This window comes from Quercus suber, unplaced genomic scaffold (genome assembly GCF_002906115.3).
Source record: "Quercus suber isolate HL8 unplaced genomic scaffold, Cork oak 2.0 scaffold_90, whole genome shotgun sequence".
NCBI lineage: Eukaryota > Viridiplantae > Streptophyta > Magnoliopsida > Fagales > Fagaceae > Quercus > Quercus suber.
Genome location: NW_027069555.1, coordinates 1,033,188 through 1,052,515, shown reverse-complemented (window position 1 = coordinate 1,052,515; position 19,328 = coordinate 1,033,188). Strand labels below are relative to the sequence as shown.

General features: G+C 35.3%; 2 protein-coding genes and 1 non-coding gene across 5 annotated transcripts; 1 reads left to right on the top strand and 2 right to left on the bottom strand.

Annotated features, from left to right (window-relative positions):
• Positions 1-453: 453 nt before the first annotated feature.
• Positions 454-527, bottom strand: TRNAV-AAC (transfer RNA valine (anticodon AAC)). The gene has a single exon. It is a non-coding gene; the product is annotated as a tRNA-Val (tRNA).
• Positions 528-6,695: 6,168 nt separating this feature from the next.
• LOC111985967 (serine/threonine-protein kinase WNK8-like) lies at positions 6,696-10,644 on the top strand. The gene is given in 8 exon segments (XM_065774336.1): positions 6,696-7,237; positions 8,129-8,166; positions 8,310-8,537; positions 8,631-8,851; positions 8,929-9,086; positions 9,176-9,350; positions 9,353-9,580; positions 9,669-10,644. Coding segments are annotated over 8 exon segments (1,893 nt in total). The 5' UTR covers positions 6,696-7,156; the 3' UTR covers positions 10,433-10,644.
• Positions 10,645-17,271: 6,627 nt separating this feature from the next.
• Positions 17,272-19,025, bottom strand: LOC136067898 (protein yippee-like At4g27745). 3 transcript variants are annotated; one of them, XM_065774334.1, is made up of 5 exons: positions 18,905-19,025; positions 18,729-18,814; positions 18,322-18,389; positions 18,080-18,206; positions 17,272-17,680 (listed from the first exon to the last, which is right to left on the bottom strand). In XM_065774334.1, exons 4-5 carry the CDS (start codon positions 18,170-18,172, stop codon positions 17,453-17,455), a joined length of 321 nt encoding a protein of 106 aa, XP_065630406.1. In that variant the 5' UTR covers positions 18,173-18,206; positions 18,322-18,389; positions 18,729-18,814; positions 18,905-19,025; the 3' UTR covers positions 17,272-17,452. The 3 variants fall into 3 exon arrangements, with proteins under 3 accessions (XP_065630406.1, XP_065630407.1, XP_065630405.1); XM_065774335.1 differs by lacking the exon at positions 18,729-18,814 and having other exon boundaries at positions 18,905-19,021; XM_065774333.1 differs by having other exon boundaries at positions 18,729-19,015.
• Between the last annotated feature and the right edge of the window lie 303 nt (positions 19,026-19,328).

Genomic DNA, 19,328 nt, shown 5'->3' with positions numbered 1-19,328 from the left:
AAAGTTTATACTTTTAGTATAAAGCATGCATTATTAGAACATTATTACCTGGTAGGAGTAGCATGAGCTCATATTTAAGTCTGATTTGAATTTAATATCCATAGGATTTGCGTCTCTTATGAAAGCATCTATCTAACCTCAATTGGAGACTGTCTTTCGACTTTTAGGAGCACTTGAAACTTTTTGGATCCAGTTGCAATTGAGAAGTTGCCATAGGTTCCATACTTCCCATTATAATCCTTAAACGAGATCAACAAGAAAGCCGTGGTCTTGTTGACAAGGACTAAGCAACCAATCAAAAATTGACAAAAGGAGAAGGGATAAAAAAAATAAGGGGAACAAACATGTAAAGGAGCAACCAATCAAAAATTAACAAAAGGAGAAGGGATAAAAAAAATAAGGGGAACAAACATGTAAAGGAGAAACAAAACGGCAAGAGAACAAAAATCCTATTGGCGTCGCCCGGGTTCGAACCGGAGACCTTCAGTGTGTTAGACTGACGTGATAACCAACTACACCACGACACCATATGTTTAGCAAGCTCCCAATATTTCTATATCACTATATCAATGGACTAATACCAGAAGGCCGAGTCTGACTGAATCCAATTCCTCCGATCACACACTTTTCTAACTAACAACAATTCTCCATTTCAGATCTTTTTGTTTTTGGTTTTATGTCCCACACATATAAATATTAAATACAAACTTATTATTGTTGGCACGTCTGGACTCCGGAGCCAAGTAAAACTCTGCGGGGCCCATATCATCACCACTCTAATAAATCAAGTGGGAATGAAACCCCAAACTCATGCCAACCCGCTTAATTTAATGATCATCATGTGAGATGAATAGCACCCACCCACCCACCAAGAACTCCAACTTGGTAGTTGGTCCCCAAAATCAATCCACCTCATGCCAATGAATTAATAGTAGCGGTTGGCAAGTACGTTTCACCATGTCATATAAAATTTTAGTGTTGTTTTTAAAAAATAAATCTAAATGTTAAAAACATTAACTTTGATTATTTTATGAACGACTTATCATACATGTACTGAATTCGCAATGAGAATTTAGGATTTTACATGTCAAAAAATAGATTTCAGGTTGTAATTTGTAAACTGATCAAGTTGAGTTCAAATGGTAAAATTTTAGGATTTTTTTATTCATTTAATTTTATTTTGAACACAAATCAAGTTTAAGTTCATCGCTAAGCTAGATTTTAGGGTAATTACACTAAACCTACCTGTGGTGGTTTGGGCGAAAATCACTTTGCTTACCCGTGATTTGAAAAGTATCACTTAACCCACCTGTGATATGTTCCGTTTGTTTTTCGTAATACACCTTTGTTAAAATCAAGGGTAAATAGGTATTTTTGCTCAAATTTTATGTCTCTCTCCTGCTAAAACAAAAAATAGAGCAAAAATGCAAGATAAACAAAATCAAAAAGTGGTATTTGTCTCTCTTTTCATAGCATGAAGAACATATCCAAAAAAATAAAACCCAGATCATGAAGAACATACCCAAATTCGAAATCTAGATTAAAATTTCATCTGATTCATCCAAAAACAGACAAGATTATAAAACATTAATTTAGACATATTCATTAGTTTATGTGATTTCTGGATAAATAGGTAAAGCACGGGATGAGATGGGTTATGATTACTATCACACCAGTCACGTTTCACCCATGTTGCATTGTCTTTCTAGTAAGAAATTCATAAGTTGATATTACTTAGCCAAAAAAAAAAAAAAAGGGATACAGTATAGCTTGTTTGAAATTAGTCTTGAGAGTTTGAATTTTTACCTTACATTTTGAGATGCTTGAATGTTAAAACAATGGTGACATTTTTTTAGTCATTAATCTGGTCTCTTAGTGTTTGCAGTATGAACCAAGGGAACCAAGGGAGCGACCTTAAACCATTACCCATACAACATACGACATTGTTTCATAGGTGAAATGGGGAGGCGAGTAGGTGGGACGATGAGGAACAAGAAGGAGTCAACAATGACTTGTGCAGTGAATGTTGTCTTTGATTTCGTTAGATTCGCTGAGTTTGAGATCCTCTTCTTTCTTTTCTTCTTCATCGCTTTTCTCTTCTTCAAAGATCTTGTCAATCTCTCTCTCTCCCTCTCCCTCTCTATATTCTTTGCAATTTTTAATGTTTTATAATCTTGTCTGTTTTTTGGATGAATCTAGATGAAATTTTAATCTAGATTTGAATTTGGGTATGTTCTTCATGATTTGGGTTTTATTTTTTTGGGTATGTTCTTTAGGTTCAAAATTTGTGTGAATGGAGAGAGAGATAAATATCACTTTTTGATTTTGTTTCTTTTGCATTTTTGCTCTATTTTTTGTAGGGTTGTCTAGACCCGACCGGAGCCCGACAACCCGGCCAAACTACCGATGGCGACCCGATTCCGACCCGAACCGAAGGTCTAGTCGGTTGGCGGCGGGTTTCTGTTCTCAAGAATCGACACCGGTGGGTCGAGTGGCAGGTTTGCTTCTCCAAAACCCGAGCAACTCAAACCCGACCGAAGTTGTATAAAAAATCCAACCAAACCTGCAAGATTAAGCCAAATCCGGCGAGATCTCGACCAGATCTGGCTAGATCTAGTGGAATTTAGTCAGATTCGGCGAATTCCAGCAATTTTTAGTGAAAAATTTCAGATTCTAGCGAAAAAAAAAATGCAGATACCAACGAGATTTTCTAGATTACGGCGACATTTTTTTTCCAGATTTCGATGATTTTTTTACTCTAGCGCCCGACTGACGCTCACTGTCACTCGAAACCAACTCGACTGATTTTTTCGGTGGTTGGTTCCGGGTTCCTCCACCCTCCCACCCGACGCCGTTATGTTGAGTCCGGGTTGGGCCCAAAATTGACTCGACCCAACCCGTGGACAGCTCTAATTTTTTGTTTTGAGAGGAGAGAGACATAAAATTTGAGCAAAAATACCTATTTACCCCTGATTTTAACAGTGTTAGGTTATAGAAAACAAATAGAACATACCACAGGTGGGTTAAGTGATACTTTTCAAATCACGGGTAGGTAAAGTAATTTTCGCCCAATCCACATGTGGGTTTAGTGTAATTACCCCTTAAATTAATCCATCATAATATAATTATAATATAATTTTTTTTAATGTCATAGTAAACTAATTTAAAAATGTGAATTTATATTGTGTCCCTAACATGATTCTTTTAAGTCTTAAAAAATATTTCCAATATTGGATGGAAATATTAGAAATATTTTTTAAAAAAATTCTTAAAAAAAGTCTTAAAAAATATAAATTAAAAATAGCTTTTAAAAAAAGAAAGCAAGCATAAAAAAATAAAAATAAAAATCAAGAAATCCAGATATCTTCTAGTAAATATTTTTTTTGTTGTCGTTGGAGAATCTCTCTCTCTGGCAAATAACACCTTATACTAATAGAAGCCGTTGATTGACTATGATTAAGATTCTAACTCTGAGTTGTTCTTCCATTTCCGTCTCTTCCGCTCTCACACATAAATCACAATTCTCTCTCTCTCTCTCTCTCTCTCCAGTGTAACAAAATCGAATTTCTGAAACTTCAAAATCGCTCTCAACTCTAGGGTTTGCTTTGTTTTTGGAATCGAAGCGCAAAAAAAAAAAAAAAATGCAGAGAAAGCTATGGACGAATCTGGGACTCGTATAGCTTTTTCAACCTCAGAAATTCCTCTTCTTCTTCTACTTTCTACCATGGAATCCAACTCCACAACGCAGCGTTTAATCATCGGATGCCGATTCCGGTTCCGATCGGCATTCGATTCCTACTCCATTGCTTGTGAAGCCTTCTCGGAACAACAGCTTCTTCGTTCTCCGATCAACGTCAAAATCAAACAACTTCTTTGATAGGGTTTGCGATTTGTTTTCTTTTCTTTTCTTTTTCCCTCTTAAAAACATTCTCTCTCTCTCTCTCTCTCTTTTTCTCTCGCTCTGTCCCTCCCTTTCTCTCTCTTAATTCTTTACTCTAGCTATGGATTTCGGTGTGGTTTCAAATTCGGAAGCTGAGGTTGGTGAGGCTGTGGAGAAAGATCCGACTGGACGATACGTTCGGGTATGAGATTCACAATTCTTTTCTCTTTTTGCTGTTTGTTTGCCAAGAAAATTAGTTGCAAAAGATTGAACGTAGAATTTTGATTTTTGATTTTTTAGTTGTTACTCCAGATCTATGCTTTGTTTAGCCAATCGTTCTTTAGGCTTAGTTAACGATTATATTTCCTTTATTTAATTTTTTTTTACTAACCAAACAGAGTATTATATGTTTCCATTAATTGCTTTTCATTGAAGCTTCAACTGAAGTTAAGAATTTTGGATTAATTACATCCAGATTGTCTGTTAATTCTTCAATTGTATTATTTACTTATGAAAAAGCAAAACAAAATTATGAAGCAAAAAAAAATTATTTCAAATTATTTAAGAAAACAAAGTATAGAAACATAACATTACATGAAAATGAACAGATGAAAAAGTTAACTAGTAATTAGACAAAATCCATTTAAAGAAAATATGGGGTTACATATTGAAGCAAGTTAAAAAGAGGAGTTAATTTACTGGTCTATAAAGAGGGTGTTTGGATTTCGGAAGTCTATTCATGGCAAAAAAATCCATTTTTTGTCGGTTGTCATTAAATTCTCGTGGATTTTATACTACAAATTTTACCAACACAATACAAAAAAGTAATTAAGAAATCTATTGATCATTTTGGTGATGTGGTACCAATCACATTCATTGTCGTGTGAGTAGCTTTAGCATGTTTCTTTTAAAAGAGTAAGATGAAAATTTGAAANGGGATGAGATGGGGTTATGATTACTATCACACCAGTCACGTTTCACCCATGTTGCATTGTCTTTCTAGTAAGAAATTCATAAGTTGATATTACTTAGCCAAAAAAAAAAAAAAAGGGATACAGTATAGCTTGTTTGAAATTAGTCTTAGAGTTTGAATTTTTACCTTACATTTTGAGATGCTTGAATGTTAAAACAATGGTGACATTTTTTTAGTCATTAATCTGGTCTCTTAGTGTTTGCAGTATGAACCAAGGGAACCAAGGGAGACCCTAAACCATTACCCATACAACATACGACATTGTTTCATAGGTGAAATGGGGAGGCGAGTAGGTGGGACGATGAGGAACAAGAAGGAGTCAACAATGACTTGTGCAGTGAATGTTGTCTTTGATTTCGTTAGATTCGCTGAGTTTGAGATCCTCTTCTTTCTTTTCTTCTTCATCGCTTTTCTCTTCTTCAAAGATCTTGTCAATCTCTCTCTCTCCCTCTCCCTCTCTATATTCTTTGCAATTTTTAATGTTTTATAATCTTGTCTGTTTTTTGGATGAATCTAGATGAAATTTTAATCTAGATTGAATTTGGGTATGTTCTTCATGATTTGGGTTTTATTTTTTTGGGTATGTTCTTTAGGTTCAAAATTTGTGTGAATGGAGAGAGAGATAAATATCACTTTTTGATTTTGTTTCTTTTGCATTTTTGCTCTATTTTTTGTAGGGTTGTCTAGACCCGACCGGAGCCCACAACCCGGCCAAACTACCCGATGCGCCGACCCGAACCGAAGGTCTAGTCGGTTGGCGGCGGGTTTCTGTTCTCAAGAATCGACACCGGTGGGTCGAGTGGCAGGTTTGCTTCTCCAAAACCCGAGCAACTCAAACCCGACCGAAGTTGTATAAAAAATCCAACCAAACCTGCAAGATTAAGCCAAATCCGGCGAGATCTCGACCAGATCTGGCTAGATCTAGTGGAATTTAGTCAGATTCGGCGAATTCCAGCAATTTTTAGTGAAAAATTTCAGATTCTAGCGAAAAAAAAAATGCAGATACCAACGAGATTTTCTAGATTACGGCGACATTTTTTTTCCAGATTTCGATGATTTTTTTACTCTAGCGCCCGACTGACGCTCACTGTCACTCGAAACCAACTCGACTGATTTTTTCGGTGGTTGTTCCGGGTTCCTCCACCCTCCCACCCGACGCCGTTGTTGAGTCCGGTTGGGCCCAAAATTGACTCGACCCAACCCGTGGACAGCTCTAATTTTTTGTTTTGAGAGGAGAGAGACATAAAATTTGAGCAAAAATACCTATTTACCCCTGATTTTAACAGTGTTGGTTAAGAAAACAAATAGAACATACCACAGGTGGGTTAAGTGATACTTTTCAAATCACGGGTAGGTAAAGTAATTTTCGCCCAATCCACATGTGGGTTTAGTGTAATTACCCCTTAAATTAATCCATCATAATATAATTATAATATAATTTTTTTTATGTCATAGTAAACTAATTTAAAAATGTGAATTTATATTGTGTCCCTAACATGATTCTTTTAAGTCTTAAAAAATATTTCCAATATTGGATGGAAATATTAGAAATATTTTTTAAAAAAATTCTTAAAAAAAGTCTTAAAAAATATAAATTAAAAATAGCTTTTAAAAAAAGAAAGCAAGCATAAAAAAATAAAAATAAAAATCAAGAAATCCAGATATCTTCTAGTAAATATTTTTTTTGTTGTCGTTGGAGAATCTCTCTCTCTGGCAAATAACACCTTATACTAATAGAAGCCGTTGATTGACTATGATTAAGATTCTAACTCTGAGTTGTTCTTCCATTTCCGTCTCTTCCGCTCTCACACATAAATCACAATCTCTCTCTCTCTCTCCTCTCTCCCAGTGTAACAAAATCGAATTTCTGAAACTTCAAAATCGCTCTCAACTCTAGGGTTTGCTTTGTTTTTGGAATCGAAGCGCAAAAAAAAAAAAAAAGATGCAGAGAAAGCTATGGACGAATCTGGGACTCGTATAGCTTTTTCAACCTCAGAAATTCCTCTTCTTCTTCTACTTTCTACCATGGAATCCAACTCCACAACGCAGCGTTTAATCATCGGATGCCGATTCCGGTTCCGATCGGCATTCGATTCCTACTCCATTGCTTGTGAAGCCTTCTCGGAACAACAGCTTCTTCGTTCTCCGATCAACGTCAAAATCAAACAACTTCTTTGATAGGGTTTGCGATTTGTTTTCTTTTCTTTTCTTTTCCCTCTTAAAAACATTCTCTCTCTCTCTCTCTCTCTCTTTCTCTCTCGCTCTGTCCCTCCCTTTCTCTCTCTTAATTCTTTACTCTAGCTATGGATTTCGGTGTGGTTTCAAATTCGGAAGCTGAGGTTGGTGAGGCTGTGGAGAAAGATCCGACTGGACGATACGTTCGGGTATGAGATTCACAATTCTTTTCTCTTTTTGCTGTTTGTTTGCCAAGAAAATTAGTTGCAAAAGATTGAACGTAGAATTTTGATTTTTGATTTTTTAGTTGTTACTCCAGATCTATGCTTTGTTTAGCCAATCGTTCTTTAGGCTTAGTTAACGATTATATTTCCTTTATTTAATTTTTTTTTACTAACCAAACAGAGTATTATATGTTTCCATTAATTGCTTTTCATTGAAGCTTCAACTGAAGTTAAGAATTTTGGATTAATTACATCCAGATTGTCTGTTAATTCTTCAATTGTATTATTTACTTATGAAAAAGCAAAACAAAATTATGAAGCAAAAAAAAATTATTTCAAATTATTTAAGAAAACAAAGTATAGAAACATAACATTACATGAAAATGAACAGATGAAAAAGTTAACTAGTAATTAGACAAAATCCATTTAAAGAAAATATGGGGTTACATATTGAAGCAAGTTAAAAAGAGGAGTTAATTTACTGGTCTATAAAGAGGGTGTTTGGATTTCGGAAGTCTTATTCATGGCAAAAAAATCCATTTTTTGTCGGTTGTCATTAAATTCTCGTGGATTTTATACTACAAATTTTACCAACACAATACAAAAAAGTAATTAAGAAATCTATTGATCATTTTGGTGATGTGGTACCAATCACATTCATTGTCGTGGAGTAGCTTTAGCATGTTTCTTTTAAAAGAGTAAGATGAAAATTTGAATGCCGGGCAGGAATTTTGTGTTTTCTTCTTGTGGGTTTTGTAATTATATGACCTGGATATTTTAAATAGCTTGGTTGCTTTGTTGTTGAGTTGATATGTGTTATTTATTTTATTGGATTTATTGATATAATATTTTTACATGATGTTTTTATTCTTTCAGTCTGATGAAGTCTTGGGGAGGGGAGCATTTAAGACTGTGTATGGTTCTTATACCTATCTTATTCAATATTCTTCTTTATGGTTTTAGTGGTTTAGTTTATAAAGTTGGTAGTTGTTTAATATAGAAACTTTGTTGTTCACTTGAATTTGACCTGTTTCGGCTTCCTTGATGTTATGTATAGATACAAGGCATTTGATGAAGTGAGTGGAATTGAAGTTGCTTGGAACCAAGTGAACATTGAGGATGTATTGCAGTCACCAGAACAGCTGGAAAGATTATATTCAGAGGTTCATCTGCTGAAATCTTTGAAACATGAAAATATTATCAAGTCCTATAATTCTTGGGTAGATGATAAGAACAAGACTATCAACCTGATAACGGAGTTGTTCACTTCTGGGAGTTTGAGGAAGTGAGTTCCATTGACTGTTGGCCATATTTTCAATTCATTTTTGCTTCACTGTAATGCCTATTTGTAATCATTAATGGTTTTACTGGGTTTTAGATATCGTAGGAAGCATAAGAATGTTGACATGAAGGCCATCAAGAACTGGGCAAGGCAGATTCTTCGAGGTTTAAGCTATCTGCATGGCCATAATCCTCCGATTATCCACAGAGACCTGAAATGTGACAATATATTCGTTAATGGAAACAATGGAGAAGTTAAAATTGGAGATCTTGGACTGGCAATTGTCATGCAGCAGCCTACTGCTCGAAGTGTCATTGGTATAAACTTCCTTTTCTCTGAAATTGTTTGGACTTTGACTAAACCATCTTTTGTTTTACTTATATATTTTGCGCAGGCACCCCCGAATTCATGGCTCCGGAGCTTTATGAAGAGGAATACAATGAACTTGTCGATATATATTCTTTTGGCATGTGCATGTTAGAAATGGTTACATGTGAATACCCGTATAGTGAATGCAAAAATCCTGCTCAAATATATAAGAAGGTTACCACCGTAAGTTGGCAACCACCTGCAGTACATATCATTCATGCTTTAATTCTAAATTGAGGTTGTAATATTTTCTTTAAATTCATTTCCTGCAGGGCATAAAGCCTGCTTCCCTCAGTAAAGTGAATGACCCCCAAGTTAAGCAGTTCATAGAGAAGTGTCTAGTTCCAGCATCTATGAGATTGCCTGCAACAGAGCTCTTGAAAGATACATTTCTTGCAACTGTAAATTCAAAGGATCTCATTTGTGACTCCCTGCGGGTGCCCATTAATTTGCCCGTACAGTGAACCCACCGCAACCTGAATATCATGCGATGGACATAGATTCTAACTGCAAGAAGCTTTCTGTTGACTCTGGTGTAAAAAGCATCAACGGAAGTTCTAACTCTTCGACTCTAGAATTTCAAAGTTTTACCAAGAATAATGAATTTAGGTTAAGAGGGCAGAGAATTGATGATGATAATACAATTTCATTGACTCTGCGTATTACTGATCCCTGTGGTAAGTAAATATGCTGTACAATAATGTTTCTTTGCACCCCTTTTTTTTGGATTAAAGTGCTAACTATGTATTGTCTTTGTTTTAACAGGCCATGTGAGGAACATCCATTTTTCATTTTATCTTGATTCTGATACTGCAACTGCAATAGCTCAGGAGATGGTTGAACAGCTTGATCTGTCCAAAGAAGATGTGGCTGTCATAAGGGAGTTAATTGACAACTTGATTAATCAGCTGGCATCCAGCTTGAAATCTTTTTTTGAAAACCATTCATATGAAAAAAATGGTTCATTTGGTGTGGATTCAGGATCTGCAGACACTTTGGTCAAGTCAGTTGTTGAGCACCCTGGTTTCCCAGAATTGGCTGATGTGGAAGATGAAGACAATCAAGGATCAACCATTTCAGATATATCAGCTGAGTACAGTGTCCCAATGGCCTCAGACGCCTGTAATGGCAATGCTTTAGAGTCTGATTATTTCAGTCATGATGACTCCTATAAAGCTTTAAATGATTATGGATTCAATTCAGAGTATGGGGTTTATGACCATGGTGGGCATAATGAGAAGAGCTATGAAGCTAGTTCCAGTGAATCTGTTATGATTAATGAACCTGCAAAAAACTCTGCAAGCTCCTTTGATCTTTCATGTTCTGTTATGTCAAAAAACTTAAACTTGTCAAACATATGCTCGCTATCTCTGGCAGACAAGGGCCAGTATGATGACCTAAATCTGGAGCTGGAAGCAATTGATTCGCAGTATCACCAACAATTCATTGAACTCTTGAGGATGAGGGAGGAAGCAATAGAAAATGCCAGAAAGAGGTGGATATCAAAGAAGAAAATATCTGTTATTTGATTTTCTAGATTTTTCTTGCTATGATAATTTTTTTTCGCTGTGTCGTGACAATTGCCTTGCGACTTTGTGGGGGCAATATCTTAAGTCATTCTTTAACATCAATCAAACTGATGTGGGTTCATTTTCCATTAAGCTGTGGTTTCACTACTTTTCTAGTGTTTTGGTGAACCTCCTAGGGGATTTCAATTTATTTAAATCTATTTATTATGTCATTATGTGTATTCTATTGCTTCTTTAATTGTTCACGGTTCACACACAGTCATAAATCGTCAGTGAACTGAGTGGAGGAACCTTTTTCAGAGCTTTTTGTTCCCCCTCAGATCAGCGAGAATGTTTAATCTGTATTGTGGCAAAATATTTAGCAATTTAGTATTATAAAAACTACTTTTATTTATTTTATCACTTTATTTTATAAAATACTTAATATTAATAATTTTATTTTAGTATTTAACACGATAAAATAATATAAATAACACAATAAAATAGTATATTTACTACAATAAACAATCATTAACACAATAAAATATTATATTTTCTAATAAAATATATATATTTTTACCATCTTAATTACTGTGCACAATAAAGAAGAATATTGATTTTGCTCCTCTGATGTAACACACTTTTGTTCTACTTTTATTTGTGTTATATTTAGTTACTAAATTTAGCATTTTAACCGCTCTTAGCTATAAATTTCAGCGCCTTAGTTTGAAGACAACTAATTGTATTTAAACATACTTGTTATATTTTCTTTCAACATGCTTTGTGGTCCCGGTCAACTGTGTGGATTCAACGTACTTTCTATACCCTGCACCTTTATTTGCCAGTCAATTATGATAGAAAGATGTGGTTAACTTTACAAGTTATATATAAATAAATATAATATATGTGAGATTAAGGTGCTGTTTGGTAATGTTGTTCTAGTAACGTTGTTTGTATTTTTTGAAAATACGTGTGGGTGAAAAAATGTATAGAAAAATGTGTAATGTTGTTTAAACACTGAAAACTGTTACTCAAAACACCCTATTAAACATCCTCTAAATTTTATCAGAATGTAGTGTAAAAGTCTATATTTACACCCCGGAGACAATGCCACATTAGATTTGTTCAAGGAAAAGCATAAGGTCTGTTGACTACAGCACATAATTAAATTAATTTACATTATTAAACTCAAATCTCTCTCTCTCTCTCTCTCTCTCTCTCTCTCTCTCTCTCCAAAATCACTATCTTCTCCAATCTGATGCCTAAAAACTCAAATTTTAGTTTACTTCTATTAGTATTCATCTTATGCCTCCATTCAAAAAACTTGGGGAGAGAGTGCCTCATTTTGTATCCCTTATGACTCAAGCCCCCATTCCCTAATGATGGTAGTACTCTAAAGCCTAAGGTTGGTTTATGGCCCAATAAAATGAAGATTGACTTGATGAAAGTGTTTGTAGAAAATATAACTTGTTTTTGGAATAAATAAACTATTTTTAGAAAAGGAAGGCCATGGGAAATGCTAAGTGCACACACGCATACATGGGTATGTGTATGCACACCCAAGCCATGCGTTTGCATGCTTACTACATGCGCATGCATACACAGACATGTGTATGCATGCTAGGGTTCCAAAAACTATGTAATGAAAGTTTTCTGCATTTAAACTTGGTTTGGAATGAATCCCACATCATCTGGGAGCCCAAACCCCTATTTTTTGATTATATATAGCCATAAAAGGTACTTTTTTAAAGGAGGACAAAATAGTGGGAAAAACACACAAGATTTGCTAGAAAATAGTGAATCAAAGAGGGAGTTTTTCACAAAATATTCTCAAGTCAAATTTTGTTTGATTGGGACATTTTCTGGTTTTGATCTTTGAGTTCTAAGTTTACTAACTCATTTTTGAATTGGTTGTGAATAAATTGACTGAAGGGAACAGTCAAAATCAAGCTCTAAAGAGTTCTACTGTTGAGGTAAAGGTTCTAACTTTGGCTCTTCGCTTTTTTGTTTGTTTTTCTTTGTTTTCTTTGCATATATATATATATGTGTGTGTGTGTGTGTGTGTGTGTGTGTGTGTGTTTATGTGTTTATAATATGTTTGTGTAGTCTAGGTTTGCTTTGTGCTCATGTTATAAGCATACTATGTTTTTTTTTTTTTTTTTTTTTTTTTTTTTTTTTTTTTTTTTTTTTTTTTGGGTTTGTATGCATACACATACAACTGGATTGCACACGCATACCCTTTGTATGCGCTCGCATATCCTTGCCTAGAAACCCTAAATCCTCTCCTGTTTGTTTTTCTTTTGTTTTCTTCATTGTTTTAGGCTTTGTTTAAAAGTAGTTCTTACATCTATAATTTTCTGTTTCTCAGCTTTTGTTTTCTTTTGCTTGCTTTGTCCCTTTGATGCCTTTTAGGGTTTTATATTGTTTGAATATCATGAAAATGCACATGAATATGACATGCATTGATGCACAGGTGCCGCAATGAGGTAAGTCATGCATAATCACATGAACATGTATTTGTTTTTTTTTATGAGTATAGTATGATTGATGAACATGATATGCTTGGTTGAATCCTATGCTCTTGATGTTTAGATGCCATAACATGCTTGTTAAAATATGCTTTGTGATGTTGCTGCCCTTGATGATATATTTTCAATGCCATGATAGATGAATGCTATGCTTAGGGATGATTTATGTTGTGTTGTTTGCTTTAGATGCATGATAGTGTGTGTGTGTGTGTGTGTGTGTGTGTGTGTGAGTTAGAATAACATGTTAAATATGTCTTTAATGAGATTAAGACTTGGAACACAATGAGTGGAAGCCGACCCATGAGTCGGGTGGGGTTGGATGCTTAACACTTTCCCATCCCTATACCTAAACTCTGGACACATGCTCTGGTAAAAATCAGTCCTTCCACGAAGGGTGCCAAATTCATGATTCCTAGACCTAAACTAGGTGGCAAATCCATTTACACCATCTGCCATGGTCCACCCTAGACCAAGGCGTACTTTCCCATGTAAATCGTCGTGGGCGCTTGCACCCACAATACGTTTTTTCTTTTCTTTTTCAAAAACCTCTCTCTAGTCATCACATAAGGTAGAAACTAGTTTTTCAAAATTGTTTTCCAAAACCTTTTCAAAATATTTTTTTATTGAGTTGTGGTAAAGTTCTTGTGGTGGTCTATTCCCAATAACCTTGGGCTGTTGGGTCTGGACCCCTAATTTATTTATACTTTGGGTTGGGCTTATCCCATAATGGGAGGTCCAAAAGATAGTTTGGTTGTGTTACTAATGGAATCCTAGCTTTAGTTTGGACTTAAACTACCATAATCTTGGCTCAACCATGAAGGCTACCAAGAAGCCGAGATCACCATTTGAAATCCGAACATGATTTCATTCTCCCTAGAATACATTTCTCCTCACTTCTCTTGTGTCTCTCTCTCATTTTTCCAACCCCTTCTTCCTACCTCTCTTCCCCTATTTATATCATTCTCTCAGTAGAGTTGTCATGATGAGAGGATATTCCACATGTTAGTAGGTCCTTCTGGATCATATCGCTGGTCAGGAAGAACCCATCTCCTGCTGTTGACATGACCTCATAGTAACTTGTACCTGACGCCAATTATTGCTAGGTGAGCGAATTCTCCCAAGGCATCATTTCTTATTCTCGGCATGTCTTGGGTACTTCCTTATATGCTCGGCTAGCTCCACACAGATTGACTATATGAACTGAACTAGGCTGAGATTATTCCAATGGATGGGCCTAGCAATTTGGGGGTTGGCCTACTTTTCTTAGTCTGTACAATAGCCCCCTACGATTCCATTTCCAGATCATGGGAGTGGGATTGTGGTCATGTCTTCGGTATGTGGGGGATCGTCTTTGATGTAACTGTTGCTTCTCAGTAATGCCAAATGTTAGGTAATAAATGCGCTAGATTTGACAGTTTGCTCTTCTTGCACGCGTTGAGCTAGTTGTCAGGATCAACTGCTAGGATTGCCTGATCGTTCAATTATTGAGGCACACTAGAATCGAAAGGTAGGAGTGGATGGTAATTTTTCCCGCCCAAAGCATTAATTACCCCTCCCCTATAAATAGTGCCTAGGTTTCTCTAATTCACTTTCTTTAATTTTATTTCTTATTCACAATCCTTATACCAGAGCCTCCCAAGTCCTAAGCCTCCTTCTCAAGAGTACTCTTCCTCCCGAGAATGTCTCTCTTCCTTGTCAGTCTTCTAACCTTTCTTTCCTTCCTTCCCTTATTTCCATTATGGGGTTTGCCCATTTAGTTAGCAATGATACCGTCATAGAGGCCTTTAAGGCCAAATACCGTATTCCCTAGGATGTATTCATTGAATACTGTCCAAAGGGTAATATAGGACCAAAGGGTGCAGAGGGTTGTAAGGGAGTACACCTCGGCCTTTGGAAGTTGACCGTGGCGGAGGGTGAAAAATGGAGTTGCCACCTAGATTAAGTCTAGGAATCATATTGGGCCTTTTGGGCCAACCACTTGCATAGATCTACATACTAGATTGTGAGACAAGAGTTTGGGTATGGATTGGGAAGGTGTTAGACACCCAAGATAATTCAGCAAAAAATTATGTATGGTTTAAAATTATGTTTTATACTTCAAGTATTAATTGTAATTTTGGTATTTACCATAGGATGTGATAAAAAAGAGCCAAACTTTTTTCATTAAGAGTGTGTTTGGATACCGCTTATTTTGTTGAAATTGAAAAATTATTGCTGAAAGTATTGTAGATAAAGGTAAAAATTAGTTGAAATAGTATAGTGGAACTCATGAATAGTGCTAAAAAGTGTAGTGGGGCCCATAAATAGTTGCAAAATAAGCTAAATAGTGAAATAATTTTCATTTTTAATTCTAACCCAAACGTACACTAAGCGTGCGTTTGCGTGCAAATTGTTTTGTGTTTGCGTTTTTGGCTGGGCTCCACGACATTGTTCAGTGTTCACGACCTAGACAAAAACGCAAAAATGCGCATAACCATGCATTTTTAGGTCTCATGACACTATTCACATATTTAAAAATTATTTTACTACAGTGTTTTCAATAATAAGTTTTCAGTTTTCAGCAAATAAATAGTATCCAAACAGACTCTAAAATCTAAATCATAGAACAGTTTAATGAAAAAAGTGGTGCGTGAAGCTGCTCTTGAAGGTATCCACCCAAATCAAGAAGCAACATGTAGGATTAAATGTTTTCATTTTTTACAACCCTACCTCAATGGAATGGGTAGTTACGAGACTATATGCTGACGGGTCCATTACACATTTACGCCAACATGAGAATTATGCGGGACCAAACAGCTAACACATGGGCCTATACATGGGTCTATTTTTCTTTCTTTTCAACATAGAAAAATGGTTTTAAAAAAAAAAAAAAAATTTTGAAACAAACACGCCTATAAAGAGAGAAAATGAGGTTTTAACTTCTAACACAAAAGACAAACAACAAACTCCATGATTTTTTTTTCTTTGCTGGTTTAGCTACATTGGTAATAGCTACATTTTTATTACTTCATGTCATGGCCAATTGCTCTTTTATTGATTATTTTAATATAAAAAAAATGTTGTGTTAATAAAATACTGATTTAGTTATTGCCAGTGCTAAGTTTGCAAAAGTGCTTTGTGATTTTATGTGCGGGAGAGTGAGAGATTATTTTATTGTGTGAAAGAAAAAAATTCTTTTGAGGACGACATCTTGTGCTCCTAGTAAGCAACAAGTGCAAACAGGACAGGCATTTAAGCAGTCAGCACAGCACTTGATAGTGATGGTACCTATGAGAAGAATATTGCTGCATTTTGTCCATCCTGCTTTGACGATAAATCTAGCTCAAATAACACCGTCTGATCATGCTTTATGAGTCTTTTTTTTTTTGGTTGAGAAACTGCTTTAAGAGTCCCGAGAGGGAATACACTATACTGTGTATCAAGTAAATGTATTTTCCTCTTACAGTGAATTTCAAGCTTTCCAACTTTGTGCGAGAGGAACATTGAATATACCTGTTATATACTGTTCTTTTTCTTTAAGACTGGGTACATAACTTTCTAATAAAATATACACCGGTCATCATGATCCCTACACATTTAAAAAATATAAAAACATAAATAAAAACATTTGATTATATTTTAAAGGCTATCTATTTCTGACAGAGAGGAATATATTTTTACTCACTGTCAGTGTCTTAAGCTGGCATTTGTACCAATAAATACTATAGGTTTGTCCTGTCTCAATTATTGAGCCTCTAATTATGAGTTTTCTCTGTGTGTGTATATATATATATTCAACAAATTTAATGTAATTTTCTTCTACTAAAAGACCCAAAGTTATGTGTGCAGTACCATTTCCAGTCATTTGACTGAAAATCAATTACCATATCCTACTCATTCACTCAATATAATCAAACTTGACATGTGATAAATTCTTTGAAGAACATTCAAGTCCTCATAAGGCCACAATTGTCTCAGATTTTTGAATAATATTCAACCATCCAATATCATTATTAGTCACGTACGATTATTCACCCTACCTTAATTCCTTTTGCTCCCACCACATTTATATTGATGAAAAGCATAGCAGAAGTTTTACAAGACCATGGTACTGCAATTTAAGCATCATGCATATAAACGATTATGGTTCATGAATATCCTTCTATATGCAAAAGGAGGTAGACTATACTGTCTGAACAGAAACAATTTCTTGTAAATTATTATGTCATGTACAAAAAAGCAAAAAGACTAGAACACCTAATGTTCAGCGTTCTTAATCCAAGACACAGACATGTTAAGATTCCAATTGGTCTATACATTGAAATTCAACCACACAATGAATAACAAGCATAATGGAGAGAATTATTTACATATTATTAACAAATCAATAACTTCCAATACATTATCCACAGAGAAAACAGAAGTAGAATGCACAGAAAGGAACAATAATCAATAGTTTCAATGGATGAGAAATCTTTGGACAAGATGAACAGAGAGAAGCATTCATTCACTTGAACTGAAACTTTCGTGGGTACTACCAGTTTTCCTTGACTATTTTTGACTTCTCAAGGATGAACTTCCCTTCCTTGTACTTCTGTGTCTCCTCATAGGCTCGTTCATACTTCCAACCAAGCACCTCACGGCAATCGAGGCAGTAAACATCGGCAACGGTGTGGAGACCAGTCATGAGCTGCCTGTCCTCTTTGCGTCCAACCATAATGTTCATCGTGTGGGAGAACAGAAATGCTCGACCATTTTTCCCCTATGACATATGTAGAAAACATTTTAGACCAAGTTTCTGCATAATTGCTTTCACCCTAGTCATAGATTCACAGCCAATAAAAATGGTCTAACACACACACAATAATCAAATTAGAAAATAGGGGCCAAAACCAAGACCCTCCAATTGAGCACAACAGTCAACACAACCACCAGACTTGTTCCTTGAGTTTTAGTTGAATTCTTTTTAGATTTCATTCTTATTGGCCACCATATCATAGTAACTAGCCAGTGAGTAAATTTCATTGCAAAGAACAATCTTTCAGCTTGTTCTAACACGTATCAATAATCGATGTCTCCATTGGTATACAGATCAAACCAATTTAATAGGCATTTCAAAATTATAGCTTAAAGGCAGCAAAACCAACATCAAATTCTTCACCTGAAAGGATTTAGAAATGACATCATCATGAAGGGCGACATGAGTTCGACAATTACAGCAACTGTACAATCTCGGCCCAACCAGCTCTGCCATCGACACTAATAAACCGACACCAACCCGCTATTTGCTATACAAAATCAAGATCATACCATAAAGGGGCATGAAAATAACACCACAAAATCAGTCCTCTAATATGAACGTTCCAAGAAATATAATTCATGAGAGTTTAATAAGAGGCTCACCTTCTCCACCACTAACAAGCTGTACAAATACAATATCTTTACCAATCAGCTAATCTTTGACTCGATATCTGTTCCCAGTCACAGAACAAGCCAGTAATAATGTAATGAGAAATCGACTTCACACTAAGATGACCATGACGGTGTCAGACCAATAAATATAATAATGCATACTATTAATAACAATGAAAATGACTTAAAGAAAATGACTTAAAGTGAATTGACAAAGACAGGGTCGGTGTCAAATGCAGAAAAGAACGGTGAGATTATATATGATCAGGGGTAACAACCAACTAAAACTTCGGTCATCAATGTCAGTTTAAAAATAGAAACAAATAAGGATCTGGGTTGTGAAATTTAATAAAAATAAAAATAAAAATAAAAAATAAAAGAAAGAAGACACTCTCTACCTCCTAAAAGATCAAAACTTTGTAAAAAATTCGTCAACTTCTGGGTTGAAGGTGGAGAATTCTGCGGTGATGACTGTACTGATCATCTGCCCAGATCAGTGAATACAATGAATGTTCAAAAGAGGGGGGAAGTACATGCTTAAATCAACCCAAATAATCAGAGTTTTAAGACGAACCTGGCCAATATGCTATGATGGTGTGGATAGAAAGCTCTAGAGAGAGAGAGAGAGAGAGAGAGAGAATTAGGGTAGGGTTCTCTAAGATGTGTCACATTTGAGTAGGGTCTTCGATGAGAAGATGACAAGTTGTTGTACTGCTCTATCACTTTATTACCAGGGAAATTTTGTCATCACGTCACTATGGAAATTACCTACCAACCTTTATTTTAATCAAATTATAGCAACACATAAAAAAAAATTTCGCAACACATAAATTTTCGCAACTTTTTCATTTTTATTGATTATTGACATGAGTAAATTGTTATAATTGTTGTAATCCAAGAGCTCGGAGTTTCAATGACATTGATTACCCTCTTTTATGGGGATAACCATTATTCAAAATTTCCTCTTTCTTAAAGCATTCCTAACTTATTTTACTATT

Bases quoted from the DNA above. Each gene is read 5' to 3' on its own strand.
- LOC136067898 (XM_065774334.1), bottom strand. From the start codon at position 18,172: ATGGCAGAGCTGGTTGGGCCGAGATTGTACAGTTGCTGTAATTGTCGA. The intron at 17,681-18,079 runs GTGAAGAATTTG...CATATGTCATAG, and splicing joins TCATTTCTAAATCCTTTCAG to GGGAAAAATGGTCGAGCATT.